Here is a 22,083-nt window from a genome sequence, read left to right on the forward strand (position 1 = left end):
TTTTTTTCTTTAGGAAAATATTTATTTGCAAGGAACAGATAAAGCATTACAGACTTTATTCAGCTACATACAAAATAGCACTTAGTTTGCTGTTTAGTTTTAGACGCGTCTGCTTAAAAATACAAGAAAACAGGTTTTCTATACAAAATCTCCCCCCCCCACCCCCGCCCAGTGTAGGTCATCTAGGACAGACCTAGATGAGCAATGCATACAGAAAAATTACATACAAATTATTTTCTGGGTCGCCTTTAACAGAACGTTCGACCAACGTTGCAAAGCAAAGAACAAAGAGACTGAAGTCAAAAGGGATATTAATAATTCCAGACAACTCTGCTTAACTAGATAATTGCCGTATTTCATACAGGACAATTTCATTTAAAAGCAAGCCACAAACATGCACTGATGTATTCACACTGAAGAGTACATGGGACAAAGAGGGCCAACTTAGAAAGTCCTGCATATAATTTGTGACTTTTGTACAACTCCATCTTAACATATGCTTAAACCAGCAAGCTTTGGTCAGATTAATGGTGAAACAGAAAATGGACAAAAAAAACCCACTCTTCATTTTAGAGGAAAGTGGCTACACTACATTGTCTCTGAACACATGGAATTATGAATAAGGACTATGAAAAGAAATGTCCAAATGTGCAATGAGATTATGTGACGCTCAGCTAGAGTACTTCTCTGTTCTCAGTGTGTGCATCAACAAGGATAGAAAGGAACCAGGGTGGAGAAAACATGGAAAGCAGAAAATCAGAAGGACTAGTAGTAATTAAGAAACAAAATTATAAGGAGAGAGGGGAAATTGTAAGCCCAGTAGGAATGTCACCGACATATTTTTCACAGCATGAAAAAATTAAGATCTTCCGCATACTTCCAGCCATTTGTTTGCTAAAATAAGCCTAGCAAATCCCAATGAAACTGCAAAAGGTTCACCCACTGATCTGGTTCACACATGCATGTGTATCACTAAACATCTCAGCATCTGACATTTGGTTGCCAAATGTGTTAACTGATTCCACTGAAATGACATTTGGTGGTATGATAGCAGAGCATCAGAATTTCAGCAAGAAACATCAGAATTCTCAAACATGCCAATAGAAACAGGGCAAGGACTGGACAATTGACTGCTCCTGTCAACAGCCCAATATGTATGATTGGCATTCTTGATGCTAGTGCCGAGGGCAAGGGCATTTGGAGAAGTGCCCTCCCCACTGCCAAGTTGGGGAGGGGATCCACAAACACCTTGTCCTTCCTCTGAGCTGATGGCACCTCTACTGGGACATCATGACAGAAATCTCTGAAACACTCTGGTTAACAAATTCTCTCTCTTCCATGTAGTTTGTTGATTGGGAAGGGGAATGCTGTGTTTGGATCTAGACAAGCCAAGTTCAAATTCTGACACAAAGTGCTCCAGAAGAAAGTGACAGAGCTCAATGGTACTGTAAATACACGGTCCCCTCTTTAACCTTTGCCATCTCCAGTTAAAGGATCTTGGGTAACAGCTGTTGGGGAAGCCCATCCTCCAACTGAGAGCCTGGAACGCCACGGCCAGTCAGAATACTGAGCTTGCTGGACCAATGCTCTGACTTGGTAACTGGAAGCTTCAAAGATTTGAGAACTATTTTAGTTTTTTTTAAAAAAAAATACCCTGCTTTCTTTTTAGTCACTAAAGCATTGGCCTACTCTTTCACCTTGAAAAACATTTAAAAAAAAAAGATGGCCACTTTCCAATTAGCAATTTAAAGATGAGCTATTTTTATCCCAGAGCAGGGGAAAAGATGCTAAATATACAATGCTTTATGGTGTGCGTGTTGCACAATGGATTTCTAAGCATTAGAGAGCCCAAGTTCATCATGGAAATTCTTCCCGATGGAGCAATTACTGTTACTTATTCAGTTGACTGACAGTCAAACTGTGCCCAGACAGTATCCACTTCTCAAAATTAAAGGTTTAAACACACACCAAAAAAGGCCCACATGCTGAATTATTTCAAAAAGAGAAAAATTGGACATTTGCAATCTGACATTAAACCCAGCTTTATAATCAAGAATTAGATAATGTTTCTAAGTACAGCTGATGAAAAAGGGAACAAGGGAGCAAGCCTGGTATAAAATGGAAAACCACCAATTACATCAGAAAAAAGTCTAGTTCAGAAGAAGACATATTAAAATACATTAATTTGTATGGTACAAATAACAAATGCAAGGTAGGAAATAGGAGTGGAGCTACAGCATATATACAGCAAAAAGAAAGCCACCATATACGTACTAGTAACCTGGATTAAGAAGCATCACTGACCCCCCCCCCTCTTGTTGATCTCCATAGTTTAAAATAATGCCCACTTCTTTGAAAGTCCATCCACAAACACTCTAAAAGTGTGATAGCTGCACACGTAGAAACACACTGACAAGGACTTCTGCAACAGACAGTGTTGTAAATTGCTGCTTAACACAAAGAACAAGACACCCCATTGCATATATAGCCATTTGCGATAATCCTGAAAAACCCCACCGGAAGGCAACTGAAGACAACGTTGTGAAAGATCTAAGCAGACAGCTATAATTTTGTTAGAGATGCCTGGGAGCTATGTTATTTGTGGAAAGGTAAATGTACGTTTTGTACACCTAAAATATCCACATTAGCAAATACCAACTAGAATGCTTTGAACGGGGTTGTTGTAACTAGTCTCAAAAGTCACACATAGGCAATGTACCAACAGCCCTCATTACTCAAGCTGGAGCAGATGCTTACTGGATATTTTGATCCCCAAGTTGGCTGCCAGTGTCCAAAGCTGAAGCCGAGATCATAGGAACTGACAAAAACTTGGAACTTGCCAAGTAGACAGGTTATTAAACCTTAACTGTTTTACATGACACCACCAGCTTTCAGAACACACCCAACTAGGAGATAAAATCGGGAGGGAAGTGTCTCAAACAAATGATGGCATTGATTTTATGCTTCATTCTAGGAATTCCAAACAAGTTTGGAAGTTTCTCAAAGTTCACCAAGAACATTTGGAAGATTTCATGGTCTCGGCTCGTTATTCCGGCTGCCAGATGAAATTGTGGAAAAACTAATAAATACTATTTACAACAGAGCAGGGAGGGATGGCAGGGGAGTCAGAGCAACCTGGTTTTCAAGTTGATTGGGTTCAGGAGGCAGCCATTGCTCATGCGGACCACAACAGAGGGACTGAATTTTGCCTTTTTCTGTCGTGCAGATCATTATGTTTGCAGTGTCAGGGATGACTTTGTAGGGTCATACATGAGAAGGAAAAAAAATAAGCGCCAAAGTAAAAGGTAGGCAAGAGCCTTGTAGCCACTACACTTTTTTTGTTTGTAAGTTAACTAAAGACACTGGTTTATTGCACAGTATTTCTATAAATCATGGGAGACAGCAGATCTACCAGATTTCCTATAAATCCCAGCCTTCATTTTAATAAAGGGACAAGTTTCTAGTCCTTGTGTGTTGCGAAGGGAAGGGGGAGAATTACACATGTAGCATGGTCTTTAATTAAAAGCAGGGCCACAGTTGACGATACTGAATAGAATCTCCATCTACACATCAGACTGTTTCACTCAACTCACAGTCAGGTTGCAGAATTTACCTTCCATGGTTGCAGGATATAGGAACTGACATGTGGAGTAATCCAGTCTTCTCACTATATCACCCCATGTTACAGGAAAGGTGAGGACAGGGCTACAGTGGGTCTATTTATAATCACATAAAGCTCAAATTCTTTTAAAGGAAGCATACAAATGACCCTTTCAGAATTGCCAGGGCTTCCAACAATGTGAGCTTGTTCTGTTTTTCTCCACTAGAAACAGTACAGAGAGTCCTCGCAATCAGTTTTTAGAAAAAAACATCACTCTGGGATGACCAGTATTCTGAGATTACAGAGATCTGACATGGGGAAGCCGTGTCCTTTGCTGGTGGCTCCCATAATGTTACAGCATGTGATTAACTGTCCTTCCCTCCCATCTTCACTGCCTGATACAACCACAGTAAAATTCTTCTTCTAAAACTGTGCCTTTTCCTGTAGGTGTATTTCTACTTTACTATGTGGGACAACACATATAAACAAAGCTAGTTTTTCAAAATAGCATTTAGATGTTTGCCAATTGAGGGTGACATTTCCCTGTAAAAACTGATCACAGATTTACTTCCCATCCCAACAGCATGAGATAGGTCTAATCCAGAAGAGCCTCTACCGGACCAATTCCTCTTGTACATATTGTAAGGGAACTAAGTTACATCATCTGTTTTTTACAGCAATGTGAGCACCACTCGGGGAGTCATTCAGCACCTTGGTAGGAGTTACACCTGTTTCCCTCATCTCTCTACCAGCAACATCTTCTTGGCCCAGCTGCCTTTAGATTCTCCCTGTTGGCTGCAGGTCCAGAAAGGCAGCTAAAGAGTGCGGCTTTGTGCAGTTACAACTGGGGAAGGAGAGAGAGAAAACAAGAACAGCAGACCCAAGCCACTTCCTCTCCATCTGGTACAAAAGTCAGACAAATGCTTTCCTCTCCTGCCCTGAAGTTACTGATGGTGACAAGTTCCTCAGCCCTTTGGTTGGAAAGAAGAAAGAGGGATAAGAAAGATCCCTTATTTGTTTTCTTTTTTAAGATGTAGCATTAACTCTTCTGTCAATTTCAATTATCTTCAACGTTTTATTTGCATCCAGCTCTGAGCCGACTCTGTAAAAGGAGAAGCGCATATTATGAAATGGCAGTGTATGTGCCCCTCCCCAGACCTCATGACAAACACATCGTACTTTATCGTTACTATTGCCCTTTTAACATCTGTTGGAATCTATGCAGCCCAATCCTATTTACATTGATCAGCAGTAAAGTACCAGGCCTGCTATGGTTTCGCTGGAATCTCAACAGGGATTGAACCTGGGACTTTGCACGTGCCAAGCTTAACCACTGAGCTACAGACCCTCCAGAATAACTTTTTTAAAACCCAGAACATTCCTTTCCCTGGTAGTGGCTGGAGGACACCTGGGTTCTCCAAAACTTCCCAGTCACAGATGACTGCTAAGGGTCACCTGTGTTAGTCTGTTGTAGCAAAACAAAACAAAAGTCCAGAGGCACCTTAAACATTGACAGCATTTGTTTTAATACGAGCTTTCATGCATCACCACTTCTTTCTTTGGCTACGTGAAGTAAAATTTACTTTCACAAAAGCTCACCTTGAAATAAACGTTTTAGTCTTTAAGGTGCCGCTGGACTTTTAATTCTCCCGGAACCTCTCAACGTGTCCCAGCCCCTGCACGTTCAGCCTGATCCACTGGCCCCATTTTGATTTCCCATTCACTATATCAGAGGCTCGCTGGAACCAGAGAAAAACTTGTATGCTGAAGTAATTCGCACATCCAGCCCAGAAATTCACCTCTTATTTTTTCCCTCTCTGGGCTGTCCACTCACCTGTGTTGCTGCAGCTCCACCCGCACTGACTTCTCTAGTCTGGTTTCATTGGCTATTGTGATCTCCGTGACTTGGTCACGATGCACCCTGGAGACCGATTCCAAGGACAGGGCCGGGTGTTTGGAGGCATCCTTGTGCCTGTCCCAGCTGTTGCTGTGATCTGAGGGATGCGGTTCCTCCAACGGGTGAGGCCCCTCATAAGTTAACAGGCTCCTCGACCGCACTGCACAAATAAAGCGTGGGGGGAGAGATGAAAGTCAGTCCCAAATGGACGCAAATGGACATTACTTATCTTTTTTTCCTTTCAGGACTGAAAACTCCAGAGCTGTAGAAGCCCTTCACTCACCGATGGAGGCTGTATATGATTCTGGTGTGGAATGCTGGTTTGGCAGGACGGCCTTTGTGGTGGAGGAACGAGGCCCATACGTCTGTGAGAAGCTGCCAAAAATAATTGCAAAGCATAATACTACCACCTGGAAGAAGAAGGGGGAAAAAGAAGAGAAACACTCAATTCCTGACAAAATAAACAAGATGTCATTGTCAGAACATAAATCCAGTTGAACTAATATCTTAAAAACTTGAAAGCAAGAAAACAACATACAGTTGGGAAGATTTTACTTTTCCTGAGTTGTTTTGTCATACAATGGGAAGCTCGTAACCAGAAACATAGATGCAATAAAGATTCAGCTCAACACGAGACATCTCTATTAGTACGGCACCCTGGAAGCTCTGCAGCCAGACATTCTGCTCAGATGAGCTACTTACTCTCACAGGAGTAGAAAAAGGTAAGGCGTTTGTCTTGGCTAGACTCAGCTGTGATGTGCATTTCAATGGCGTATCATCATAACATCACAGCAGGCACTTCCTAAGCTACTTTTGCCAATGGGATTCATGTGTTTAAAAAAAGCAACTTGGATTCTGAGTTGGTCAGGAGAAAGCTAGGCATATTAAATATTTTAAACAAACAAACTTAATTGGATGAACAGTAAATACACAGACAGCCATTTTAAAGCCATTTCCCCTCTTGGATTAATATAGCAAGAAGAAAACACAGATTTATCTACCATATAGAGCCAGCCGACAAGCAAATCCTGGCTTGCTTGCTTGCTTGAGCTGAGAGATCACCTGTTCAAATCCTCCCTACACATTAAAAAAAAATTCTGCTTAAAGAAAGTTAAGCTATTTTCCCGCACACAGGTTGTTGCTCTTTATATAGTAGAATGTGTAGCTTGCCATTATTATTATTTGTTTAAATGCATGTAATTCTCTGAAAGGGGAGTGTGAATATTTCAGGACAGCAAGGAACTATAAAAAGAAGAATTCAATACTCTGCCAAGACAGGCTCATTCAGTTGTACTGGGAAATAAAAGCAGTCCAGTTGACTACAACTAAAATGCAAGCACCCAGATAAAGTACATTTAAGCCTCCTGCCTTAAACACACAAAGCTGCTTTATATTTACTTTACTTTACTTTAATTGAATTTTTATACCGCCCATCTCCCGAAGGACTCAGGGCGGTGTACAGCAAAAGTAAAACATACAAATATAAAACACTAAGAATATAAAATAAACATATTAAATAATTTAACTCAAAACAGGACAGTTCAGTTAAAACACATTTAGGCCAGCCCCGCTTGTTGAAATAATAACATCTTAAGGGCACGGCGAAAGGTGTGTAGGTCAGGGACCATATGTATCTCCGGGGGCAATTCATTCCAGAGGGCAGGCGCCCCGACAGAGAAGGCTCTCCCCCTGGGGGTCACCAGCCGACATTGTTTGACCGACGGCACCCTGAGGAGGCCCTCTCTGTGGGAGCGTACCGGCCTGTGGGAGGCTATCGGTAGCAGCAAGCGGTCTCGCAAATACCTAGGCCCTAAGCCATGGAACGCTCTGAAGATGGTAACCAGTGAGCCTGTTGGTCCATCTTCCTTAGTACTGTCCTGCTCTGTCTGGTGGTGGCTTTCCAAGGCCTCTTATACGAGGCGCTTTAGCTGAAGTTGCCAGGGCCTAGACCAGGGTGTAAATCATGCTCCTTATTATTGAGCTATGTTGCCTTTCTGCACCATTAATGTTGTCAATCTCCCCCCATATCCTCCACACAGATGGAAACAAAGGCTGGCTCAACCCATCATTTCAGCCAAACTCTATCCACATGCTTGTCCCTTGGCATTTACATGAACACATCTGAGTGGAGAAAATACCATATGAACCAGCAGGGCCAAGATATAATTTTTCAGTGACCATTATAATTGCCACCTCCTCACACTGCTGCAGTTGTAGTTAAAAGTGTTAAAAACACAGAATGGTCAGGGGAAGCCTTGAGGAGAAAGCCACCAGTGGACTCACCATGAGACACGTTCCTGTTTGTGTACTAGCCGCTTTGCACGAGCGAGACACTTTGCCGGCCACCATGGCTTGCAGCCTCTGTAACTGCTGCAGGAGTGTTCTGAAAGGTGAAAAGCAGCAGGCATCAGTGTGTATCAAAGCCTCTGGCTTTCATGTATCGTTATTTTCCATCCTTAGTTTTGTTTAGTTTAGTTTGTAGGAGATGACAACATCTGTTGGCGTAAGAAAGGGTCAGTAAAAATCCCCATATCCAACCACACTATTTGAGTAGAATGGAACTGTATTACAGCAGGGATGGCTAACAGGTAGGTGTGGATTTGACCCCAATATCATGTGGCTTGAGGCATTTTGAAGACTAAGGATGAGCTCAGATATCGAAAGAAACTCCAGTAAAGCAGATGGTTTTGGGTGGACAGCCACGATGCTCTGGAGTAGAATGGCAGGATTTGAGTCCAGTGGTGCCTTAGAAACTCACAGGCGTTTTCAGGCGTTTGAAGAAGGGAGCTCTGACTCTCGAATGCTTACAACCTGAAAATCTTGTTGGTCTCTAAGAGGCCGCTGGACTCAAATCCAGTAAAGCAGAGATGGGCATAAACACGGCTTGTTGCTATGCTCATGCCTCCTGTCCACTTCTTAATCAAAACTCAGTGAATGATTCCTGGTTTGAAACAAATGTCTCTTCTTCGTGACTATACTTGATGGTACAGAATCCTGGTTTGTAAGGAGGAAAAACTGATTCCGCTGCGTGCCGGCATTTTGCCATCACACGGGGAACTTTCGTCATGTTTCCTGTGAGAAGGAAAGGAAATCATGCATGAATATGGCAGCAAGCCACCTTCTTGCATATCTTGGTTTAACTGGAGTTTCTTCCAACCTCTGAGCACAGCCTCGCAGGATAGATAGAGGTGGACAGGCTGCAAATGGCAATCTAGTTCACATGCATGCAAACTCTGTCACAGGAGTATAGAGAAAAAATGGAAACATGGGGGCAAAAGGTAACCAAGGGCAAGATGTACAGTCTGAGGCATTTCTGTGAGAAGCTCAAGTGTAGACAAGATAAATACAATGACCATTCACACAACAGCAATAACTGGAAATGCCTTAGTCATAAGCAAACGTCATGTTAGAGACAAAGCTGCAAGTTGTTTTATTCTAAAAATACCTATTTTATTTTTTAACAGTTTGGAACAAGAGAAAAAAAACCAGCGGGAAATAGAAACCATCAACACTGCAGTAAACAAAAGAAAATGTTATTATCTGGGTTAAGAAACAGTCTGCAGACCTCAGCCTTATCAGGCAGAAACAGAGGTAACTATTTTTATTTAAGATAAAAACAGGAGAGGGAGGGGAAGCATCCCTCTAATGTAATTAAGGAGTCACAATAAACCTGGATCTTCAATTAGACTTTATCATAACAATGAATTTTTCAGTTGCATACCAAAATCATACACACTTAGGATGCAGTCCTAGGTAAATTTTACATGGTGAATCTTGGTGAGTGAATATGATGAGAGTGAATATGCTCAGGGGCTGCAGCATCTTGCTAATTTTAGATACACAATTATCTATCCTGAGCCCTTATTTATATCATGCTCCACAACAATTAAAAAAAAAATCTTAGAAAATGACAGCAATAGTCAAGGTGACTGCTGCAATTAGAAGTCTAAAAGAACCACCGCTTTTGATTTGGAACTTTTACTCAGTGCTTCACAGACTTCAGAAAATGAAAGATTCACACAGTGACTGAAACAAGCTCCTTGACTACTCAGTTGGTTTATTCCTTGATTGTGCACCTTTGTGTGCCCATCTCTAAACTCTCAAGTCATTGGTAGCAAGCTCTTGTCAGAATTATGTGGATAGTTTATGGTTGGTTTCCCCAATAAGATACTGACAGAGTACTTGGGGTTGTGAAGGCCACTTCCCACAAAGTGGAGGCTTGCCTATTTCAACTCTTAAGATCATGGTTGTTGTGGATTTTCCGGGCTGTATAGCTGTCTCTGTCTTTTGGTGCTACACCTCTAAAGATGCCAGTCACAGCTGCTGGCGAAACGTCAGGAACTACAATGCCAAAACCACGGCTACACAGCCCGGAAAATCCACAACAACCATCGTTCTCTGGCCATGAAAGCCTTCGACAATATATCTTAAGATCATGTCAGGAGAAAGTGCTAACCCCTCTGGGAAAGGCTATTAATATGACCTTCTTACAACCAGCGTACATCTGAAAGAACCGGTGTTTTGACTTCTTTTTAAAAGGGCAAGAATTCATTTTACATAACTGAACATCATTTACAGGGTTTCTAAACGGAATCTTCCATGCCTACTTCACCCAGTCTAAAAGCATAGTGTCCCTGGGAATTTCCTTTTACTAGCACCTTTATGCCAGTAAATTCTTTACTGTCAACATCTCTCTACTATACATACGATATACCCCTCTGAAACATCCCTGAGAATTACAGTAAAGTGAATCTGAATTCTGTTAGAGGTTTCTAACTCCCCTTGCTGGACTACAGTTCCAAAGGTTTTCTGGGGGAGATATTCAATTATCATAATGATTATTATAATAATATAGATTATTAATAGATTATTAAACCAGTCTGTCTAGGGCATAAGATAGGGTAGTGCAAATTGGGGCAACTACCCCAGGTCCAACACATTTGGAGACGTAGCCAGGAGAAGACTGGTCCGCCTGCTGCTCTGACCAGTTATATCCACTGTTTTTGCAATGGATCCATTATACCTGCTATATTGAATACTTTTATTGTATTATTTAATGAAGTTGTATATCTTTTTTGTAGTATGGCTATACAGCAGTAAACAAACAACAATCTAATGTAGATCATAGAGTCAGATCCCTAAATATATATATATATATTTGCCGTCAAGTTGCAGCCTACTTATGGCAACCCCATAGGGTTTTCAAGGCAAGAAATGTTCAGGGGTGGTTTGCCATTGCCTGCCTCTGCGTAGCAACCCTGGACTTCCATGATGATCTCCCATCCAAGCTGGCCAACCCTGGTTAGCTAATCTGCCTCTTCCTTTATGCCTCGACTACCTGGGATAGATGAGATGGCAGAGCATTCTTCAAGTCTCTCATTTACTATAACCACTTTATCACTACTTTGAACATACTTCTTACTACACTGAAAATCCAAAGTTCAACATTCAACCACAGACCATTGATTGGCATCTGGAACCGAACATACAATTCTCTAATCCTTTCTCTGAGTTTCACTTTATTTTTATAATGCCTTATAGGTTGCCTCGAGGCCACCAGGAGCATTAGAAAATGTACTGTGCAGTATTCCAAGTGGTCAGCTCTACACTGAAGCTAGACCTTCCACCACCAATTATTTACTTATTGTATTTATAGTCCACCTTTCTCACTGAGACTCAAAGCCGATTATGCAATATAAATCAATGACAGTCTATACAAAGAGCTATCCAATAAGCACAATATAAGTCAATACAATCAATATGAGGAGACATTAAATGAGCAATGTACTGGGACTAGGATTACCAAACTCTGAATGTTAGGCATGATACAGAGTGCGGGCACAGTGAAGGAAAATGTTATTACATCAGTAGAAAACAATTAATCGACAACATGTTGATTCATTGCAAAATGTGTTGCAAACTGACAATACCTCCTATACACAGTGGTATAATCCACAGTCTCTTTTCCTTTATGAAGTGCTGTCCTGAACTATTCCGTTATATTATCCCCCTATTCCTTTATAGAAAAAGTCTCCTGAACAACTCCAAACTACATCGTTCGTAAAATGACAGGGGGGCCCTCATGACCTTCTCAGGCCAGCCATTTCACAAGGTGGGGGCCACAACAGAGAATACAAGTGTACGGGCGGTTGGTGATCTTGGCCATGCATGCCCGTGTGGCTCTGGCCTGGGCCATTCATCCCTGGTGTTTTTATGGCACATGCAGGTGAAGTGAGCCAGTTTCAGCAAGATGCTGGACACAGAGAATCCCATTCAAGGCACTTTTTCTTTTACACTCAAGAGTTACTACATCTGGTCTCATGCGTACAACCACCATTCCTTCCCATGAAATATGACAGGGAGCTACTTACAAGTTTTTTAAAAAGAGAAAAAATGCTGTTTAAAAGCTACTTAAAAATAGTTGTAGGACAGACATCCCCAGAGGTGCCTTTATAGCTGAATGTATATTTCGCCTGCCTGTTTTTAAAATCAATCATCTCCCTAATTAGGGTCTAAATGAATTCAAGGACTCAAGAAGTTCTGCAATACTCCCAGAAGAGATTTATGTAGACCAACAGAGCCTTCTCTCAAATTTATTAAACAGTGTATTCAACAGGACTGTAGATAAAAAGAGGCAGGCAGGAGCAAAAATGTGCATGTGCTTCCTTTTCTGTACGGGTATAAGGGCAAGCAATCACCCCAAGACGACCAAGGTATTTCATAATCAATGAGTAACTATATGTTATCTGCAGACTCACAGAATAAAGCATGGCTCCATCTTAAAAAAACAGCAACAAAACAAAGGCTGTTTGGAGAGCAAGATTGTGAGTGGAGAAGTGTTGAGGGGAAGTGGGGCTTAACCTTTTCCCCACCTGCTATTTCTGTGCTCCGAATACTAATTTAACAACAACAAGAAGAAGACGTGCTTCTATACCGCTCTTTTAGACAGATCAATGCCCCATTCAGAGTGGTGAACAAAGTCAGTGTTATTATCAGAGCTTTTTTTCTGGGAAAAGAGGTGGTGGAATTCAGTGGGTTGCCCTTGGGGAAAATGGTCACATGGCTGGTGGCCCCGCCCCTGATCTCCAGACAGAGGGGGGTTTAGCTAAACTCCCCTCTGTCTGGAGATCAGGAAGTGGGGCCACCAGCAATGTGACCATTTTCAAGAGGTTCCAGAACTCCGTTCCCCCATGTTCCTGCTGAAAAAAAGCCCTGGTTATTATTATCCCAACAACACAGCTGGGGAGCTGGGGCTGAGTGGAGGGACTAAGCTCATGGCAGTACTGGGATTTGAACCAACAGAGTTCCGATTCACTGCCCAACCACTTCACCATTATGCTACAGCAGCTCCCTACATACACACATTATGTTCCCTCATATGTTTACCCACACACAATCAGCATACACACAGAGCTGGCTTCCTTACATGTTTACTAATGTTTCGAAACGTCTAAGCGGGGGAAACTCCTTGGAGTACAAGAAAAACAGATAAAGGGTTAAAGAACATCATGGCCTCTCTGCTCAAACCTCCCCATCCCAACTGAATATGCTTTTCTTTTACAAACGAAAAGAGCTGGTTGTTATGAGGGTCCGCTGCACATGCATATGTGTTGTCAAGTCACAATCGATTTATGGCGACCCCAGCAAGGGGCTTTCAAGGCAAGTTAGAAGCAAAGGTGGTTTGCCATTGCCTTCCTCTGCAGAGTTTTCCTTGGTGGTTGCCCATTCAAGTACTGACCCTGCTTAGCTTCTGAGATCTGATGAGGGTCCATTACATGCTTGCATATAAGGCATAGTTAAAAACTGTTGTGTTTCAGCTTTAAAAACTGTTTAGATAATAAACTACTTAGTAAACAAAGATTCCACAAATACATGGCAAGTATTGGTGCCTCATTCCAGCAAGCGTTACTTCCATTTATTTAAATATTTACACACTGCCTCTCCTTTCTAGTTCAAGACGGCATGCAATTCCAAGTTTTTAAAATGTACAAAATACTGTAAAGCCACATCAGAGATCCACCCTGCCTCTCGCTTGATCCAGGAACATGAAGCGGCCGCTTAACCCTAACCTTGCACTTTGAAGGCATTCTAGGTACCTTCAAAACAGAGTGCAAAGGCAAAGATGAGACCCATTAGAAGACTCAGAGAGGAGATCAGGTTTTGTGACTATCTGGTTTTCACAGCCACGTGACATCTGCGAACTCCTGGCTGTACATGTTAAGTCCAGAGATCGTACACCAGACTCTTTGGTCTACTTAAGCTACAATAAGGCCATTTTCTGAGTAGTTCTCAATAGAAAAGAAACAAGAGCACATTCTGAGGCTATCCATGGCTCCCTTAAAAGTCTGTGCAACTCTTTTTCAGAGAGCTGGAGCAGTCTTCCGATCTTGCTTGCAGATATAATGGCTTGATCAGATCAATATCTGCCTTTTCTGAAAGCTCTTCCCAGTCTGGTAGATCCAGGCCTAGCCTTGCTACCTACAACATGTATTTGCTATCCACTACTGCTTTAATACCAGACACCAAATTCTACTGCCTGTTCTTCCCAGGGCATTAAATAATCAAAAATAATCAACAAGAAGGAACCCCGTGGCGCAGAGTGGTAAGCTGCAGTACTGCAGCTCACGCTCTGCTCATGAACTGAGTTCGATCCTGGCAGAAGCCGGGTTCAGGTAGCCGGCTCAAGGTTGACACAGCCTTCCATCCTTTCGAGGTCAGTAAAATGAGTACCCAGTTTCCTGGGGGTAAAGTGTAGACGACGGGGAAAGGCAATGGCAAACTCCCTGTAACAAAAAAAAGTCTGCCAAGAAAACGTCATGATGCGATGTTTCCCCCATGGGTCAGTAATGACTCAGTGCTTGCACCTTTACCTTTAACTTAATCAACAAGAGCTTAACGCCACAGTTCATGGGCTGAATACAGCTACTACTACGCATTTTTATAAAGGTTTTCTCAAAACCGTACTGCTTTGTTTGGATATAAAATGAAGGAAGCGATAAGCCAAGATCCTTTCCACAGAGGGAAAAAACCCTATTCAGCTTATTGAAAAACATTTTTTTTTGAAAATGTATACTGAAAAGGGAGGGAGGGGTGGACTGAGTGAAAAGCCACTTGAGTGAGAGAGAGGGGGGGGGAGAGAGAGAGAGAGAGAGAGAGAGAGGATGTGTGTATAATATACAAAGAGTCCTCCCTTCTTGACTGAAGGTCACAATGGTTTTGCTAACACAGATGTGTTCACAGCTATAAAAATTAGATGGAGGAGGGGCAGCATAAATCCTGAGGCAATGTGGTAAAAGAGACACTGTACCCTTACACTGTTAAGACCCAATTCAACTGAAGAGTTGTCTCCTCAGACACAACATGCATGCTCTGTTTCTCTTAACAAGGGAGGCCCAATCACTTCACATCTTTGCCGTAAGAGAAAAACCTCATGATTTATTTAATATTTTTATTTGACTTCAAGGATGTGCTGGCAAGGCTAGAGATCAAACAAAATCCCAGCTTAGAAATTGTCCTTTTGTCAACTGGTGGATGATAGAGATGGGAATGAACAGAGGAAAAAACAAACCGTGCAGTTTGTGGTTCGTCATGTTTCATGAACCATGTACTTCCACGAACCTGCGCCGGTTCGCGAACTGGTTCGTTCGGTTCGTGAAAACGTCACTTCTGGGTCAGCAAATTGTCACTTCCAAGTCAGAAGAAGGTCACTTCTGAGTCAGCAGAAGGTCTGCAGAAAGCCCATCCCCTGTTGCCTAGGAAACTCATTGATTGGCGCCAAGCCGTCTACAGTGACGAACCAAAAAATGAACCAAACGAACTGGCCTAAAGTTCATGGCAGTTTGTCAGAAATGGGCTCTGAGAAACCGCTGTTTCACAAACCACGAACTGGCCTGGTTCATGCCAAACTTTGGTTCATATTTCAGTTCGTGCTCACCTCTGGTGTATGAAGACAGGATAGGAGAGGTATTCCAGGAATAAATGCCATTATTTTGATGGCTCCTATTGGGATTCCTAAGATTACTCTGACATTATGGCTGAAGATGACATGGGCACGCACACACATGCGCACACATACACACCTGATTGCCTCAAGGTTCCCCAAGTCATGGCCACTAAAATAAGGAGAAAACTCATTTGAAGTTTCTCATTTAAGCTCCAGACAAAAGTCGGCATGATTTAAAGGGAAAAGTCAAAGACCACATTGATTCTGGTGGGTTGGAGAGAGGGGTAAAAAAATCAGTGACTGGGGAGAGGGGGAGTTTCACTGGATGTCAGTTTCAATTCTCCTCTGGTTCTCTTGACACACACTACCTCTCTAAGGTTCCTCTGTCCCCCTGCCCCCAACATCCCAGAAGCAGATTATCATTTTACTGGCAGGCTAAGCTAAAAAGAAGTACTTGGAGAAAGACTGAGCAATTCCTGTTTAGGTCTTGTGAAGGAGCCATCCAATTTGAGTTGAAAAACCATCATCATTTTAAAGAGGTAATTTGTTTAATATGCAGGCTAGAAAAAATTCAGGTTGATTAAGTTCTGTAAGCAGCCTCATCACTCCATACCCCATGTCTGGAGCCAGCTGTGGTTGGTCTCTCGAAATCAGCTTGCATATCACATGGTGGAAGCACTTCATTGCAGAGGCTAGTGCTCTGTTAACACTAACACACACTTCACTGTGTACTGGTAATGGAGCAAGGGACTCTTCCTAGACTACTTACTATCCCTGCTGGCATTCGGTACAGTTCAAAAAGCTATTCAGAGGTTTATCTAGTAGAATTCTCTATTCCCCATTGTACATACTTGAGTAATTTTTTGCCTGCAGGTACTGCAGGCTGCCTTGAGGGCCCACAGTCAGCTCTAGAAGGCACGGTGTACCTTTTCATCCAGCAAGCCACAGGATTTCCAACTATTACGAGTATATCTACTGAGACAATTAGATACCAAACACATGAAGCTGACTTTTACTGAGTTAGCAAAACAAAAGGGCTGCACCACTTGCCAAGACGAAAGAAGGCAAAGACAAATGCCAACAGGGCAGTAGGAAAGTAAAAATTTATTGATGGAATACTAAAAAGCCCCTTCTGCATTTTGCCATAGCTTCATCAGGGGGTTGCTAAATGTGTTTATCTACAGTACTTTTCTCACAACTGCTCTGTCTTCTTTTTTCTGTGAATTCAGCATCTCTCTCATAGGCTCTCCAAGGTCTCGGGAAGATGTCTTTCACATCACCTGGTACTAGGGTTGCCAAGTCCCCCTGCCATCCTGGCGGGAGGTGAAGGACCTGGCACCTACCTGATCTGTCGTTCTTTATGCACATGGGCCCACGCAATGATGTCACTTCCAGGAAGTGACATTATGATGTGGGCCCCGGCCACCATGGGAGCACTCCAAATCGGGCTGCTGCAGAGCGCAGGAGTGCTTCTCTGTTCTGCAGCAGCCTGATCCAGCATGATTTGGGCCTGATCCAGGCTGGATCGGGCCAGGATCAGGCCAGATTGGGCCTGTAGGAGCGTGCTGCACGGGCCAGGAATGCGCCCCCAGGAGGCTCATGCCTCCCCTGCCAGCCAGGTAAGCACGGGGTGGAGGGTGGGAGCAGGGGACTGGCAACCTACCTAGTACCTGACCCTTTAACTGGAGCTGCCAGGAACGAATCCTGGCACCTTCTGCATACCAAGCAGAGGTTTTAGTGCTATGTTGCTGCCCTGCCCCACCTCAACTTTGTCTATCCACTGGATTTCCAAAACATAAGCCTTTCAGTCTTTTATGTTATCACATCTGAAGGAAAAAAACCCACAAGGATTCCATCTCATCTTTTTGCTACTTTGGACTGGAGAGTTCAATCGTGTAGATTCATCACTTGCTGATATGTGAGCTTGGAAGAGTCATCTTAGAACAAACAGAATTTCTATTGCCACTCCACACTGCCATAACTACTACTCTTTTTGATAAAACTAACTCACACATTCATCTGAGCACCAATTCATCATGAAAGAGAGCATGTGGAAACTGGCACAAAGAAGGAAGTAGAAAAGTACAAAAGAGACCCTTCTAGATCCTTCCAGGAGAAGCGAGTGCTCCACATTCTATCATAGGAAGGCTAGTCTTGCAGGAAGTATTGAATTCCTATAGGAGAATTCAACTCTTTATCCTATACTCCAGTTTGGAGAAAGGAATACTGGAGTATAGCGTTGGCAGGAGGGTTCTGAAGAACAAAGTAACCTCCACCTCAGAGATTGCGCCATACAAGACATGGAGAGAAAATGGCATCTTCAGATCATATAGATTTCCTAATTCCAGTGTAATGGTTAAGAGTGGTGGGACTCTAATCTGAAGAGCTGGGTTTGATTCCCCACTCTTCCCCTTGAAGCCAGCTGGGTGACCTTGGGTCAGTCACAGTTCTCTCAGCCCCACTCACCTCACAGGGTGATTGTTGTGAGGATAATAATAACATACTTTGTAAATCACTCTGTGGGTGTTAAGTTATCCTGAAGGGTGGTATATAAATTGAACGTTGTTGTTGTTATGAAGCACCTGTACAGTAACAAAAATCTTGAACATGTTATCCCTCAATTTCTCAAGAAAACACAGACAGATTGGATGGAGGGAAGGTCAATATGGGAACATTCATGCACTGTGCACTTCATGTAACTAACAAATACAGAATTGTGGCTAGCTTACAACACCCCGACATGCTCAGAAGTGCCCCGTCAATGCTGATGTCACTGCTACTGCTTGATTTATTTTCAGTGGAAGTTGCATTGGATTTACCAGCAAATTAATACTAATAAGGTTATAAACCTCTTGGAAATTGCTAATATAAAGCCCTATTATATGCAACCAGGGCATTGCGGTATTCCTTAGGAAACTTGGGCTGTGCCATTTATGTTCTGGTTCTGATTCTGTCTAGCAGAGGTATGCCTTCCAATGCCCTCCAAAATCTGCTGAGTCTATTAAAAATCAGCTACTTCATTAGTCATTGCTCTGGCTGAGGAGCTTCTCTGCACAATCCCTTCATTTTTCATACACATGTTTTTCTTCCACACACAGGGCTGCTTGCTTTACGGAGACACCCATGATGGGATTTAAGTATCCTGCAGAATCAAAGCCAGGTGATATCGCTTGGTAATATTATACAAGTCTGCAAAAGGTCCCAGAAGGTGTGCTGTTGACCTAAGACTTCAATCTTGGTAACAGAAAGCAATCTGATGGCCTATAGAAATACCACAGTGGACAGCAAGACATGGAGAGGAAATTGTGTCCTTTCGATTTCAATTTCAACCTCAAAACACAGGCTGTTTGGGAGACAGAACTGTGGTATTCAAACCACTTAGTTCACCAACAGCCATTGTACCTGTTTGCCTGCTTTAAGAGTTTTCTTCCAACTACTTCTAAGCAGCAGACAGTATCCCATAACTTCAGCAGGACTTCAGCGATTAGGAATGGCAACCCAGCTCCTCAAAATAATACGACTAAAATGCAGTGTGCCCCATCCGTAGGGAAATCTTTCCCCTCCTTCTATCCTGAGTTACATTAAAACTTCATTGACACCATTCCTTTCCCTCAATCCTTTCAAGCATATTTTCTGCATCACTTGGGACAGAAGTATTCCCAGCATTCTTAATGGATTTATCGGCGCGTAATGTCAGAAATGACCTAGACGTAAACCGATGGGTTAATGTGCACAAGCAGTGGCTTACATGCATGGTTATTCAAGCAAGTGAGGATATGCAAATCCCAAGCGCATATGATCCAAATTGAGTCAGGACAACTGTACACAGCACAAGGAAGGGTGGGGAAAATGCAGACACTCTTACTTATGCTACTATTACTAGAAGCACACCAGCTGTATTTCTGCAGCATTTTAAATTCAGTCAAGCATATGACTCACAGCTTAATCTGCAGGGGAAACAATTGATAGGATGTGAGGGAAAGAAAACAGACTAGAGTAGGTATCCCAATAGAGCAAGTCCCAATAAAAATCCTGAGAGCAGTTTTATGCTCTTTTAATGGAAACAAGGTCATTGTGGGGAACGAAGGTTCACTTGCAAAAGCAACACTGGAATGTTTTGGCTGACAGATCCAAATTCAAATATGCAAATCCTTTTTTTTTCAAAATAAAAAGTTTTACTGATTAAATTTAATAGAACAAGTTAATGCATATTCCAATTCAATTTCGAAAAATCTGGAGGAAGGGAATTGTTCCCTTCTCACATCTCTCTGACGGTGAATAATTGACAGTATTCACAGTTGGAAAGGCCACTGCTAATATTATCTTTCCCAGACATTTTAAAATGTTATAGGCATATTGGAGCCCAACAATTCCTTTCTGCAAGTTTTGAGAGGAGGAAACCTGGAGCAGAGAAGTGACAGAGGAGGGTGCTTAACTGTTTTCCCAGCATTTCTCTTTTTAAAGAATTTCCATTTACAATTACATAACTTTTCCTATAATTAATAAATTAAAAAAAAGAGTATTGTCGAAGGCTTTCACAGCCGGAGAACGATGGTTGTTGTGGGTTTTCCGGGCTGTATTGCCATGGTCTTGGCATTGTAGTTCCAGACGTTTCGCCAGCAGCTGTGGCTGCCATCTTCAGAGGTGTTACTGTACTTCAGAGCACACCTCTGAAGATGCCAGCCACAGCTGCTGACGAAACGTCAGGAACTACAATGCCAAGACCACAGCAATGCAGCCCGGAAAACCCACAACAACTAAAAAAGAGAGGTTAAAATTTAATAAAGCTCTTTTTGACCCCTGTTCTACAAACATTTTAATACCTCCACCTTGGCACAAGAAATGGAATTCAGTGGATTCTGATATGGTATAAAAGGTGACCAAAACTAATAGTTTTCATAGAAATAAATTTTATGCAACCACCTACATTGCAATTGTATTCATTATCATACCAAACCAGACCTTTTCCAGCCACTGCCATTGGCTGGAATCATTTGCTGCTCCCAGCACTGTGCTAACATGACTGACTGCAATGATCAAGAGTTTCACCAAAATCAAATCCCCATTATTATTTTTACTCTAAATAATACCCCAAGCAGGCTCTCCTCCTAGGAATAAAAATCACATGGGCCTTGTGGAGCACTTAATAATAATAACATTCAAGTTATATACCGCCCCTCAGGATGACTTAATACCCACTCAGAGCAGTTTACATAGTATGTCATTCTTATCCCCGCAACAGCAAACACCCTGTGAGGTGGGCGCAGTTGAGAGAGCTCCTAGAAGCTGTGACTGACCCAAGGCCGCCCAGCTGGCTTCAAGTGGAGGAGTAAGGAATCAAACCTGGCTCTCCAGATTAGAGTCCCGTTGCTCTTAAGCACTACACCAAACTGGCACTTCCAAGGAAAGGATAGACAGGCAGCGTTGGAATTAGTCCACCCACGTATTCTCCTCTGCAAATGCCCACCTCACAGCAGTTTTAATCATGTTTTTTCCTTGAAAAAGAGATCTGAAACCAGAAGTAAATCTGGCTGCAGGGAAAGCTGGCTTCAGAGGGCATCATGCCCACTTAAAAATACCCCCTCTAGTGCAGGGGGACATGAGTATGGGGAACCTGTGTTTCCTATGGCAACACGCAGCTCCATCCTCAGAAAACAGGGAGAAAATTTTTTCCCAAACCACAGACCATCTCCGTGACCGAGGTTTGCAGCACATGCCAACCAATTAATGATACATGTCGACTTGCCAGTCAATCTTGAAAACTACCTCAAGGACTTATCATTACAAAAAAGATAACTCTCCCTGCTCTACACTTCCGTCCATTGCGTACATGACTGCACTTCCTTATCAAAGTGTATTTTTACACAGCAGGTTCACCACCCTTGTCTGTCACATTGCACAAGCTGAGAGCCCAGGGACGTGACGAGAAAGGGATAAGGCACCCCCGATGGAATCTGCTCAAGCCCAACACTCATCATGGCAAAGTGACAGTCCCTTTCTAGCTGCCAGTGTCTACGTAGCTGCATTGCCCGCAGCTACCCCATCAGAAGAATCACACCTACCAATGGCCCAGCTTCACACAATTTATTGAAATATTTCTATGCTACATTTCCTTGCTATTCAAGCAGCGCCCAAAATAGCTAGCAAACAATTCTGTCTATGGAAATACAAACTGTAATTTTTTTTAAAAAGACAGCCCATTATAACAGGCAGACTTTAAAATAAAAATATAGGAAAAGCTTTCTAAGACAGCAAGGTTTTTAACATAGTGACTAAAAATAATCGGCGAGGGAGTCAAGCCTAGAGATGCATGATTTCTGGAAACTGTGAAGCCGTGGGTTGGGGGGGCGCTTAAACATGGGAATGGGGGGACTATTTTCTCATCAAGCCTGAAAGTATTTTATTACTAACACAATATAAAATTCATAATTTATAACTTCAATACATTTAATCTGAAATATGGCCATTTTCAAAAACGTGTTGTCACCCAGAGTTTTTCATCCTACCTGTTTGTGTTCTCCAAAACTTCCACCTTCTTGCGAAGCTCACTGTTCTCAGAGGAGCAGGACTCAACCCTAGGACACGAACAAGGAACTAAGCATTACAGTTTGGCTGGACCAAGGAAAGCAGGGTCTTCTACTA

At 42.5% G+C, this 22,083-nt stretch overlaps 1 protein-coding gene across 2 annotated transcripts in view; it reads right to left on the reverse strand.

The window, feature by feature from the left end:
* The window catches only part of CREB3L2 (cAMP responsive element binding protein 3 like 2), a 92,504-nt gene continuing 70,421 nt past the window's right edge, over positions 1-22,083 (reverse strand). For both annotated transcript variants that reach the window (XM_054988423.1, XM_054988422.1), the window contains exons 8-12: positions 21,948-22,016; positions 7,782-7,881; positions 5,782-5,908; positions 5,436-5,658; positions 1-4,703 (exon numbers count right to left, since the gene is read on the reverse strand). In XM_054988423.1, coding sequence (XP_054844398.1) covers positions 4,628-4,703; positions 5,436-5,658; positions 5,782-5,908; positions 7,782-7,881; positions 21,948-22,016 — 595 coding nt within the window. In that variant the 3' untranslated portion in view covers positions 1-4,627. The remainder of the gene's footprint in view (positions 4,704-5,435; positions 5,659-5,781; positions 5,909-7,781; positions 7,882-21,947; positions 22,017-22,083) is intronic.

Source organism: Eublepharis macularius, chromosome 9 (genome assembly GCF_028583425.1).
Source record: "Eublepharis macularius isolate TG4126 chromosome 9, MPM_Emac_v1.0, whole genome shotgun sequence".
NCBI lineage: Eukaryota > Metazoa > Chordata > Lepidosauria > Squamata > Eublepharidae > Eublepharis > Eublepharis macularius.